Raw genomic sequence first — 13,091 nt, forward strand, 5'->3', positions numbered from 1 at the left:
GCAGAAAAATATGGTAAAAAAAAATAAAATCCATTGTTTCCTTACAAATTGTTACACTTTATCCTTTAAAACAGGGGCATATATTACTTTTGAAATTTTAGTTGTTGTTAAAAGTGAGTTTTTAGCGATGTTAATTCTCATTTCCGGCCGTTCTGTAGAGCAGTAAATGCAAAATGGAGACGCCGTACAAGTTGCGATGTAATATTATTGGTCATGAAAAAGATGTTAGGGTCGTTTGTTCTACGATTTTCCCTGAAAATGGAATTCTGTCTGGCTCAAGAGATGTCTCGGCGAGAATTTGGGTTCCAATAGAGTGAGTTAAACATCAAGATTAATCGTTTATTTGTTGTTAAATGATATGATATTTTGTGTATTGTCATGTTTATCTATAAAAGCTACGAGAACGTAACTAAAAACGCTGAGATATACCGATGTGCTTGTTTTTAGCTACGATTGGATGCCTTTAGTTCCGAGTGCCAAATTCAATTTCTTTATTAATGCATGTACCATCTTTAAAATAAGTAAATTATATATTATTAGTACTTATTACACATACGCAGTCCAATCTACTGAAATAACATTCATCTTTTATCAGCAAATATTGACAATAAAATAAAGGCGGTATATATTTTGCTGTCCGATGGTTCTTTACTTTATTTACTATATAATATAGCCACCGTCACCCCCGTTTGACATGCGCAATTGTCTGATTCCTGGATTTAGCAGTTTTCGCTTTGGCAATGATGCCGGCTTTTTCAACAGCTATTTTACTGTAGTTACGAACTTAATTAAAACTTTGACTTAAACTCAGCGATTTTATTTCTTATTTAGTTGATTGCACCCAATGACGTATATATTGTAATGGTTCTCGGTTCAAGGTCAATTCATGTAGTTTCGTCCTTTTTCTATCTTTTAAACTCAATCTCTCGGCAACTTACCGACACCGTAAGACTATGAAATTTACTTTTATTTAACCATAAAACCAGTGTGGTTAGTTGTCGCCTTAGTGAGTTGAAAAGTTAGGTTGTTGCTAGCTCTAAATATGCACAAAATAATTGAGACCAGTTTTCAGCTCAGTTATCAGTTAATAAAAGATGCAAAAAAAAATTAAATGGGGTTTAACGTCCTACTGTTCTGCTCCGACTGGGCTGATGAAGACGGGCATACGTCTACTTTTGTATAGAATTCCAACTGCCAAGGGATCTTTTACGTGCCCGCCGATGTATACATGGGACGTTGGTTTTTTGTCCCATCTGAATGACTAGACATCTGTCCTTGTCAGGCCTTCCGTCCTGCACCACTGACAAGGGGAAACCATGCAGGAAAATCCTGATGAACTTTCTTGGCCAATACAGGGATTGAACACCCAACCTCCAGACTAGCAAGCCAGCATCTTACCCACTTATCCGCCGTGGCTCCTAATATAAGAAGCACCAGACAACAGTTTTAAAATGTGCGTGTACATGTATTACTTATTTCAGAATGGACAATGGTTTTCAAGAGGGTCATGTTATGCGAGGCCACAGCAACTTTGTTTCTAGTGTTTGTGTTATGCCCCCAGATGAGAAATATCCACAAGGATTGGTATTTACTGGAAGCAACGATTCAACGATTTTAGCATTTACTCTAGACTCTCCCCAACCCATATTTAAATTGACAGGTCACACAAACACAGGTATATAACATTCTAGATGGATTTATTATTCATTAAATAGATTGCATCATTAGTGTTTATAAATAAAGATAAAACTTTAAATGTATATCCATTTAGTTTTGGCAGGAAATGGAAAATAATACAAAGACCAATTCAAAATTAAAACAGATGTAATTTACATGTAGGTAGCAGTGTATCAAAATGTATTTTGTGAATTCACTGTATTCCTTTTAATATTATTTTTCTTCTTCAAAACTTTAGTTTGTGCTCTATCAGCTGGAAAGTTTGGCTTTCTATTGAGTGGATCATGGGATAAAACAGCACGTGTATGGTTAAATCAGAAAACTGTCATGACATTAGAAGGTAAATGTTTTTAGTTTAAGTTTTGTTTATTAGCATATTTTTATATTTAACTGTGAAGTGTTCTTTATAGGAAATATTACTACTTTTTTCTAGTGTTTATATTTTTATTTCTTTTATGTTATGTATGTTTTAGGTCATGAAGCAGCTGTATGGGCTGTAGCTACAATGTCTGAACAAGGGGTTATGTTAACAGGTTCAGCTGATAGAACTATTAAACTATGGAAAGCAGGAAAATGTCTACAGACTTTTATTGGTACTTACATATTTTATTTTCATACACAAGCATTGTTCCATCCACAATTCGTTGTCCACAGTATATGGTTTAGGTTCTTAACAGATCTTGCTCATAGTCCCTATTAATTTTCATTGTTTTCCCTAAGATAACATTGGCAATGGCGGCATCGGGTAAATGTTATTTGGCAAGCCATGTTTTAATTTTGTAATCATTCAGTTAAATTACAATTAATGTTTGTGTCGGCATTGCTGATTACAGATTTCTTATGTTTTTAAACTAGAATAATCTTTACTAACTGTGGTTTAATTTATCACCTGCAATTGATATTCTGAGTATGGTATGATGCTGAACAAATGTACTAGAATTTTAAGATAATACTTCCATTTGTTTGTATTATTTGTTGCTAATGTTTATGATTTTGTTGGCTTGTATTTACGAATGGAATTGATTTTAATACTTTATCATCTTTATTATAAAGCCAACACAATTGATAACGATCAAAAGATATCAAATTTAATACATGTAGGAATATTTACCGCCCTCTTTAAATTTCTATCAATTGTTTCATACAGGTCATGAAGATTGTGTGAGAGGTCTAGCAGCTGTCCGTCCCGGTGAATTCTTATCCTGTTCCAATGATGCTACAATTAAAAGATGGTTGACTAGTGGTGATTGTATAGGGACATATTATGGTCATACTAATTATGTGTACAGTATAGCGTTATTACCTAATGGTGAAGATTTTGTTACAAGTGGTGAAGATAGAACAGTACGGGTGTGGAAGGGTAGTGAATGTGTACAAACTATACCACATCCTATTCAATCTGTATGGTCTGTTTGTACACTTGCTAATGGAGACATTGTGTCAGGTGCTAGGTATGTTTCAAAGAAAAAAGGTTACAAACAAATTTTGTAACATGATTGTAAAATTAATTGAGGTCATTATTTTCAATCAGACATCAAGATAACACTGTGTAATCAATTCTTTAAATGAAATGTTAATCCCCATTGAAATGTGGATGTATATTGCCGTCGCCCCCGTCCGTCCATCATCCACAATTTCTTGTGAACGCTCTAACGCCAAAAGTAATCATCCGATCTTTCTGAAATTTACATGCATTATTTAAATTAGTGAAACGAAGAAGCCTATTGAATTTCGGCAATTTCTGTTTATTACGTCTAGAGTTATGGCCCTTGTTTCACTTTATTGATCCTTGTGAACGCTCTCACGTCAAAAGTTATCATCCGATCTTTCTGAAAATTATATGCATTATTTAGATTGCTGAAACGAAGACGCCTATTGAATTTCAGCAATTCCCGTTTACTACGTCTAGAGTTATGGCCCTTGTTTCACTTTATTGATACTTGTGAACGCTCTAACGTCAAAAGTTATCATCCGATCTTTCTGAAATTTATATGCATTATTTAGGTTACTGAAACAAAGAAGCCTATTGAATTTCAGCAATTCCCGTTTATGACGTCTAGAGTAATGGCACTTGTTTCACTTTATTGAACCTTGTGAATACTCTAACGTCAAAAGTTATCATCCGATCTTTCTGAAATTTATATGCATTATTTAGATTACTGAAACGAAGAAGCCTATTGAATTTCGGCAATTTCCGTTAATTACGTCTAGAGTTATGGCCCTTGTTTCACTTTATTGATCCTTGAGAACACTCTCACGTTAAAAGCTATCATCCGATCTTTCTGAAATTTATATGCATTATTTAGATTGCCGAAACAAAGAAGCCGATTGAATTTCGGCAATTCCCGTTTATTACATCTATAGTTATGGCCCTTGTTTCACTTTATTGATCCTTGTGAACGCTCTAACGTCAAAAGTTATCATCCGATCTTTCTGAAATTTATATGCATTATTATGGTTACTGAAACGAAGAAGGCTATTGAATTTCAGCAATTTTCGTTTATTACGTCTGGATTTATGGCCCTTGTTTCACTTTATTGATCCTTGTGAACGCTCCAACGCCAAAAGTTATCATTCGATCTTTGTGAAATTTATATGTATTATTTAGATTAGTGAAACGGAGGAGCCTATTGAATTTCAGCAATTTCCATTTATTACGTCTAGAGTTATGGCCCTTGTTTCACTTTATTGATCCTTGTGAATGCTCTAACGCAAAAAGTTACCAGACGATCTTTGTGAAATTTATATGCATGATTTAAATTAGTGAAACGAAAAAGCCTATTGAATTTCAGCAATTTACAATAATTACTTCTAGAGTTATTGCTCTTGTTTCACTTTGTTAAACCTTGTTAATGCTCGATTGATTTTTAGTTATCATCCGATATGTATGAAATTTATATGCATCTATTGAATTTCAGCAATTTCCGTCAAAAAGTTATCACCCGATCTTTGTGAAATTTATATGCATGATTTAAATTAGTGAAACGAAAAAGCCTATTGAATTTCAGCAATTTACAATAATTACTTCTAGAGTTATTGCTCTTGTTTCACTTTGTTAAACCCTGTTTATGCTCGATTGATTTTTAGTTATCATCCGATATGTATGAAATTTATATGCATCTATTGAATTTCAGCAATTTCCGTCAATAATTTCTAGAGTTATGGCGATTGTGAACGTTTGAATGACAAATGTGATCTGTATGAAATTTATATGCATTATTTAAATTAGTAAAACGAAAAAGCCTGTCAAATTTCAACAATTTCTGTAGATTACTTCCAGAGTTGAGACCCTTGTTTCAGTTTGTAGAACCTTGTAAACCCTCAAACGACAAAATTTATAATCTGATCTGTATAGAACTGTCTTGTAAAGGCCCCCAATTACCTACAAAGGAATAAATATGCGACAACCCTTGACGACCGCTCGGACGATTTAGCTGCTGTGGGCGTATGTTTTGTTGCCTGGCAACCTATCTTATTTGTCCACAATTGCTTATGGACACTCTAGAAGCTAAAGTCATCATCCGATTGACTTTGAATTTATACACAGTGTTTCTGTTCCTGGAATGAAAAAGCCTATTAATTTTCAATGGTTTCCGGTAATTCGAACATGTTTAGTTACTGTCTGGGTTGTTGCCCATGATCAGCTCACAGTCTGAATACTTGATTGAATGTTCTGGAATTAATTCCAAAAATATGACAATCGAATGAAAAGGGGGATTTTGGGATACAACGCATATGTTTACTGCATAAGAAAATATTTCAACCAACCAAGACAGCTGAAACATATTAGTTGTACATCTCAACCAACCGTGATAGCTTAAACATATTAGTTGCGTTTAATTCCATTACGATTCTACTCACATATTCATTATATTGTGTATTTTGACAGTGATGGTTTAATAAGAGTGTTTACAACTTGTCCAGAAAGAAGAGCTCCTGAGGATGAATTACAGGCATTTGAAGAAGCGTTGGCAGCATCTACGATTCCAACTCAACTCGGTGATATTAAAATGGAAGACTTACCCGGTCCAGAAGCATTGATTAATCCAGGTATTTCAGTATGCCTTAATTTAAACAGTTTTACAAACAATTTTACAGTACACAATTATTAGACATATGATTTATAAAATGTTATCTTAGCTAATAACTCTATTTAATTTTATGTTCCACTTTTTTCCATTAGCACTTTTTTTGTTTCTTTCCTGTGATTTTATAAATATTGTCTGGGCTGTATTTAGAGCAGTGAGTCCAGATCTAATTCTTCTTTAGAAATTTTATAACCCTTTAAATTGCGATAACTTTCACCCATGAAAGCTTGACTGATTGATTATTATTATGAATGATAAAGGTCGTAAAGATGGTCAGACAAAGATGGTAAAGGATGGTGATAAAGTACAGTTATATAATTGGGATGCGTCTGCTAGTAAATGGAATAAAGTAGGAGACATTGTTGGTTCTGCTGGTGGCACACAAGCTACATCTGGTAAAACATTATATCAAGGAAAGGTAAGGAATACCGTAAATAATAAACTATAACACAGTTTTGGAAAATAGATTCTGTTAGGCGAAGGTTGATAACGTTGAGAGAATATTCTTCGAAACTTTGCCCAAATATATTAGTAGTCGTTTTTCATAAGTGTGTGTTATAATATATATATTACAATATCCAGTTGCTAAATGCCACTAAAAGATTTATAGACAATAAAACAGGATGTTTCAAATTAATGTGTCTTATAGACAAGTGTGAAAATTTGTGATGACTGACTGCATGTGATAATAATGATAGTATTGGATTAACAAATGAGTTATTAAATATAGATCAATTGTTGCTGTGACTTCATTATTTACACCAAAGTATGGTTAAATTTCTGTTTAAAGGCGACCCATTGTTTATTTCATTATGTTTTGTTTTTGCACATCTGATTTAAATACAAATGTATAATTTTTGCAATATATGAAATTCTATATGATTTAACTAAATTGGTAAAACATTTCTGGGAAGTTACAGTTTATTTAGTAAATCATTTATTGCCCATTGTTGAACCACATGAATATGATATTTACTTTTACATCTAATATATTTGCAATTTGGCTGGTGTTTAAGATGTTAATTTTGTATTGCAGGAATATGATTTTGTATTTAGTGTTGATATACAAGAAGGACAGCCACCATTAAAGTTACCTTACAATACAAGTGAAGACCCTTGGTTTGCTGCACAAAGATTTTTAGATGAAAATCAATTATCTCAACTCTTCTTAGATCAAGTAGCAAACTTTATAGTAGACAATACGAAAGGTGTGACTTTAGGAACTGGTGGAAATCTCGGTGGTGATCCTCTTACATGTCAGTAAATAATGTAGTTGTATTTTCTTCTTTCAAAAGAAATTATTTAATCTTTTGGGCAATTTTGTGAGCTGAATGATTTCAAAGAGTTCCAATTATTTGCAAAGTTATGGCCCTTGACCCATTTATAGAATCTTTTGATACCTTAGGAACAGTTGATGCAATCTGATCTTCTTAACAATACAAAGAAAGCCATATTTCAGTCATATTTCGGATAATTATTTGCAATGTTATGAAACTATGACAAATTATGGTTTGACAGAATCTTATGGCTGTTTCTAGGAGCTAAAGTTATCAATGGATATCTATGAGCTTCATGTTGAACAATTTTACACAAAATGATCTATACATATTTATATTTGTAAAGATATTATAAAAATGCTTGTTCGTGTATATGATTATGAATAATGTATGTTTAGGCAACACAAATAAAATAAGTTGTTTCTCGGGCACTGCCCGCACGCAAAATTGGTTGCGCGTGCGGCCTATTTATTAGTCTTGATGAAAAATAAAAAATATGTAACGCCCACCCGAACATCGATACGCAAGTCATAAAAAGAATATGCCGCATGTAGCTACATGCCCCATACGTGAATATCCATTCAAATGTATTAAACTGATTCAGATGCAAACGCTCATTTACGGGTCTTTTTTATTGATATCGAAAGAACCTCCATTTTTGTATCACAGGTTAATTATTATAACTTGTGGCTACGAATATGATACGATGATAGTCACCATACCTTAGTCAGAATCTGAGTCATTAGCACATTTAACGGTAGTTTTGATAATCCGGAAAATAATAATTGGATTACACATTTGATGGTTTTACTGACCAGTTGTTAGTTAAATTTAAATAGTCATTCGATATAAACCCCAGATAGAACACTGAATATCCTGAGAAACACACCGAATATCCTGAGAAACAGTCATTTCCCGAATCCCGATGACACGTGACATGCATTGGTTGGAATTAGGTCAATCATTATAAACCAGCGATACTAGATTTAGATCTAAGTGTCGTTTACCGTTTTGATTATTTTTGATACACATGCTGACAGAGGCTTACTCTTTAAAATATTGTCGTTATTATGGACGTCTATTAATAGTCGTACGGAATTTTATTTTAAACCAATTATAATTATGGTTGTCACCATTACCATTAGTAAGCTACATTACGTGAATTAAATATGGTTGTCACCATTACCATTAGTAAGCTACATTACGTGAATTAAATATGGAAAATTATTTTCCTTTCAGTCAGTGTTCAGTGTTTGAGTAGACTTGATTTTTGGGTTTATGTTCTAAGTATGTATAATATATAACTGAAAGCAAAACCGTAGACGAGTAATGACTTTCTCATTAAAAAAAAAAAAAAATACAAGGCCGCCCTCCCGCCCCAACAATTTTCAACAATAGCCAAATTTTATTTTGCACCATCCTCTAGCCAGAAATGAGGTAAAAAAAAAAATAACCCGCCCTCCCCCCCTATAGTTTCAGCTGTCAGTTGCCCGAGAAACAAGACATTTATTTTGTGTAGCCTTATATGTAGGTGGATTAATTTATTGAGTGAATACATATATTTATTTATATATTATATAGCTGGAGGAAGATATATACCAGGTAGTGGAGGTGCTAATGGTGTTGGTACTGGTGGTGGTGATCCATTTACAGGATCTGGACGGCATGTACCATCTTATACTGATCAGACACGATCTAATGCATCTCATGGTGCTGATCCATTTACCGGTAAATATTGCTATATGTCTCGTTTGTATAGAGATTATAACATGTAGAATTTCCTTGGCAGTAGGGAAAATACTGCTGTATCGGCAAAATTCTCTCACATCCTGATTTCTTTCAAATTTTATCAATGTTTTATTATACATATATAATTGGAACTTGTATTTTTATTCACATAACTTGTTAAATTGTAGGTTCTGGTAGTTATAATCCTGTTGGTGTTACAAAGGCTTCTACAACAAACACCTATTTTCCTGTTAGAAAATGTGTTACTTTTACACAGTCTAATCCAGCTCAGATCATGGGTAAGTTGAACCTTAAAGATTATTTAACCCAAGAAATACCAAATCATCTGTATTGCCTAGAATTCTTATATTTCAAAAATAGCAGCAGTCCTGTGTATTAATAACTTGGTTAGTTAATTTCATTTGAATCAGTGTATAATGAATTTTGAGATCATTACATAGCTGCACCTAAAGTACTTCAGAATTCAGAATAAATATTTTAACCCACTCTGTCATATGAATTTACTTATATTGGCTCATAAACCAGAGTAACTCACACCAAACAGAATAAACTTAAAAGTTGTTTCTTACATTTACAGTTCATCTATTTGAATTAAGATTTTATTATTGTAGTCATACGTACTGTTGATTGGGGTAGGAAAGTGTCAGGAATGAGCTGCTATTGACGTCAAACTATAAAGGCTGACTGAAAAGTTTTACGCCTATCTGTGAAAAACTGTACAAAGTTGATGGTTTCTAACACTTTTGCTGACCGGCTAGTTCCTTTTTCATTTTTTGAGACGGGTCTCATCCATGGTTACAAATCTGGCCAAAAAATTATCAGGATCTGCTTCCAAAACGGTGCAGACTGTCATGGGGCGTCAGAAATCTTGACATTTTTCTGATCTGCAGTCAAGAACTTTTGCCATTCCTAACCCTCTCATGAGAGATGCCCACAACACTGGCAATATAACGAGGGGTCAATCGTCAATCAGCCAATACTATGTCATGCACCTGGGTAATTTTTTCTTGAATGCTTGCTGTTGATGGCCTTCCAGGACACAGGTCATCGTCAAGGCTCTCTTTGTGGAAAAGGAAGGGGCATCATCCCCTAAGGTAGTGACCATGTTGGCATTTATCCGATGACTGCCCTGTAGCCAGTTTTGTCCATTTCTGGTGATTTCAATGGGTAGATTCACAAGATGGTCTGGTACAAAGACAATAACATTCAATGATTGGCAAAAGTTGTTTCAACCCAATTGATCTATCCTTTTCAGGCTTATATCTTTTCAGCCAGCCCTCGTACCCCTGATGTCATAGTTGTGGTTGATCATGTGATAAACTGGAGTTTATGAGCTAAAACGTCATAAATGTCACTGAGCTTATATACTCTAAATATTTTGATTTAAATTTGATATGTCTGATATAAGTTATATATATGTTTTAGGTAAATTAAAGGAGTTTAATCAGTCTGTAGGTGGTGATAAAGCTGTTAGTGACATAGAATTAGAAAGTTTATCAACATTTATAACAGGACAATCATCAACTGATCAACAAATAGCTGTATTATGTAAACTTTTACTCTGGCCAGAAAGTAAGTCATTGTCACACCTTCATATTTCACGCATTATAGACAGGGAAACTCTATTTATTGTTGCCATTTGAAATCATATACATAAATATATAGTACATGTACACAACTTGGATAACTGTTATTTTCAATCATAAATGGTACTAGACAATTCTCACTGTATCATGTTTATCAGAAACCTGCTTCTGTTGAGGGGTGTAGATGGTCGAATGGTTAGCATGTGCACGCTATATCATAAGGTCTGTCATTGAGTCAACTGGCTCGGTTTCGATTCCCCGGTTGTACGTGTGACAAGGAGTAGGGCCGCCTGTCCAACCTCATGGGTTTTCTCCAAGTCCTCCAGTTTCCTCCCACTGCTACAGATCTCTACGCACAAGCAAATTATTGAAATAAAATTGAACCATGTGTTAGTCCCGAAATGATCTAGTTTGTGTTGAGTGGAGTTAAACCCATTTCTCCCTCTGCTTCTGTTGATAAGTATCCTGCCATTTGGTAGTAAATGAAGTGAAATGGGATTTAACATCCTACTGTTCTGCTCCAACAGGGCAATGAAGACGGGCATACGCCATACAGTGTGCTATGAGGGAAATTTTGCCCGGACAGCGGCCCTACTGCCTGCTCTTTATCGAATTTTAACTGCCAAGGGATCTTTTACGTACACACCAATGTGTACATGGGACCTCAGCTTTTTGTCCCATCCAAACAACTAGACAGCTGTCCTTGTCAGGGCCCTCCTTTTAGAAGGATCGTCTGAGAACAAGAATATTTTTTTTTTTAAATGACCCCACTGTGCTATCTTCTTAAAGATGCAATATGTAAGTGATAAATTTGCCTATTGGAGGTCTTGTTTCTGGCTTCAAATGTTACATTTTGTATTTTTTAGACATTTATTCAAATGACAGTCCTATAATCAACTCTCTAGAAGATCGGATACCTAAGATATTGAATAAATAATTTAATAATCTAACGTTAAAATGGATAATCGAGACTTTGTTTATTATCGTAGCATTTAATGGTATTTGGCAATCGAGACTGTCTTGTCAAAACTTCAAATGCTCATAGCTTCACTCAGAATTAAGCAATTTAACTGAAATTTTCAATATATTCATTTTTCAACTATTATAGCAAGAAGATCAACTCTTTATCTAAATCGTACATACTGCATATTTAAGATGTACAAAAATCTCGTATACACAATTAATGCTATTTTATCCAGGCCAATATTTCTGTCAGAGTGGAGACAGTTTGGAGTGGGATTATTGTAGTAGAGATTTTAAATTTAATTGTTGAATGTGTTTCTGTTTTTCAGATGTTATATTTCCAGCTCTTGATATTTTAAGACTAGGGATGCTGTACCCTGATGTAAATCGTCTTTTTACTGGTAAAGCTGGTTTCCTTGAGGGTCTTTATCAGTATTTATCAGCAGACCAGCCTACAGCAAATCAAATGCTGGCTCTTAGAATCATTGCTAATGCTTTCAGCCAACCAGGAGGCTTAAAGAGTAACTTTGAAAATTGTGAAAATCTTCTTACAGCCATATTGAAGCTGAAAGATTCCTCCAACAAAAATATACAGATAGCTATTGCTACTATTTTGTTAAATTTTGCTGTGTCCTTTTTTGGAATAGATGATTTGGAAAAAAAATCTCTGTGTATATGTGCCGCAGGTTCATTACTGGAAGGAAGTCTGGATAACGAAGCTGCATTTAGATTAATTGTGTGTATAGGAACCTTTATAAACGATGATGACAAGGCTAAAGTGTTAGCCGTATCAATAGATTTACCAGCTATTCTGTCCAAATATAAAGTTCTAACAGAACCTAAGAAATTAACGGAAAGTGCAACATTATTACATAATTGTTTTGGATGAAAAAGATTCTGCAATAAAATATATCTGTGAAATTGTTGAATAAATTATTTTAAAACAAAAATTACAGGTTTAATTTAATTCTGTCACTCTCATTATCTGTCTAACATTTTCATGTATCTTACGAGAAGAACACATTCAATGTTTTCCCTAGTTATGGAGCATAAAAATAATATACATGTTTGCCTGTGAGTAGTGACAATGCAATTTATGGCCATCGGCATCTCATTTGTAATTAAATCAATTAAATAACATATGAATAATATCCTATAAAAAGAATTATGACATTGAAAATATTTAAATTTACCTAGGCCTGGATATACAGTAATGACATGAACAAATATCAGATACTATCATTGACATATGGGACACCAAATGATACAGGGTTTTGAATATTGACCAGAGATAGTTTTACAAGAAAAGGATTGATGACTGCCTACAAATTTATTATTTGTGCCTTTTTTGCCCAGAAAGTCATATACCACGTTGTCCCCTCGACACCCTTCCTAACACTCATGTGAATTTGAACATAACATTTTAATTTTATGAGGAATATGTATAAGTATTAGAAATATCAATAAAACACAGAAAATATGCATATATTTGCCCGACAGATGAAAGGTGCTGTGAGTTTAAATGTCTGAATTCACCAGAGAAACAGAGAGATAGCAACGATGGCTTTGAAGGAGTGTATCTATTATTAAATATATGACCGTTATGTTTCACACACTCTAAAACACTTTTCAGTTTTTCTATTATGGTCAGAGTTGATTGCAGTGTGATGTATCCATTCTTAATACAACATACAGATGACCTGCTGGTTCATATTTATTGACAGGTTCAATTATCATATTGACTGGACACG

At 33.9% G+C, this 13,091-nt stretch overlaps 1 protein-coding gene across 1 annotated transcript; it reads left to right on the forward strand.

Moving 5' to 3' along the window:
- The first annotated feature begins 165 nt into the window (after nt 1–165).
- Nucleotides 166–12,285, forward strand: LOC126818486 (phospholipase A-2-activating protein). The gene is made up of 12 exons (XM_050545943.2): nt 166–313; nt 1,482–1,675; nt 1,916–2,017; nt 2,151–2,270; nt 2,825–3,128; nt 5,567–5,727; nt 6,026–6,183; nt 6,802–7,021; nt 8,624–8,770; nt 8,959–9,069; nt 10,217–10,363; nt 11,670–12,285. Exons 1-12 carry the CDS (start codon nt 174–176, stop codon nt 12,227–12,229), a joined length of 2,364 nt encoding a protein of 787 aa, XP_050401900.1. The 5' UTR covers nt 166–173; the 3' UTR covers nt 12,230–12,285.
- The last annotated feature ends 806 nt before the right edge of the window (nt 12,286–13,091 follow it).

The sequence above is a fragment of the Patella vulgata genome, chromosome 4 (assembly GCF_932274485.2).
Source record: "Patella vulgata chromosome 4, xgPatVulg1.2, whole genome shotgun sequence".
NCBI lineage: Eukaryota > Metazoa > Mollusca > Gastropoda > Patellidae > Patella > Patella vulgata.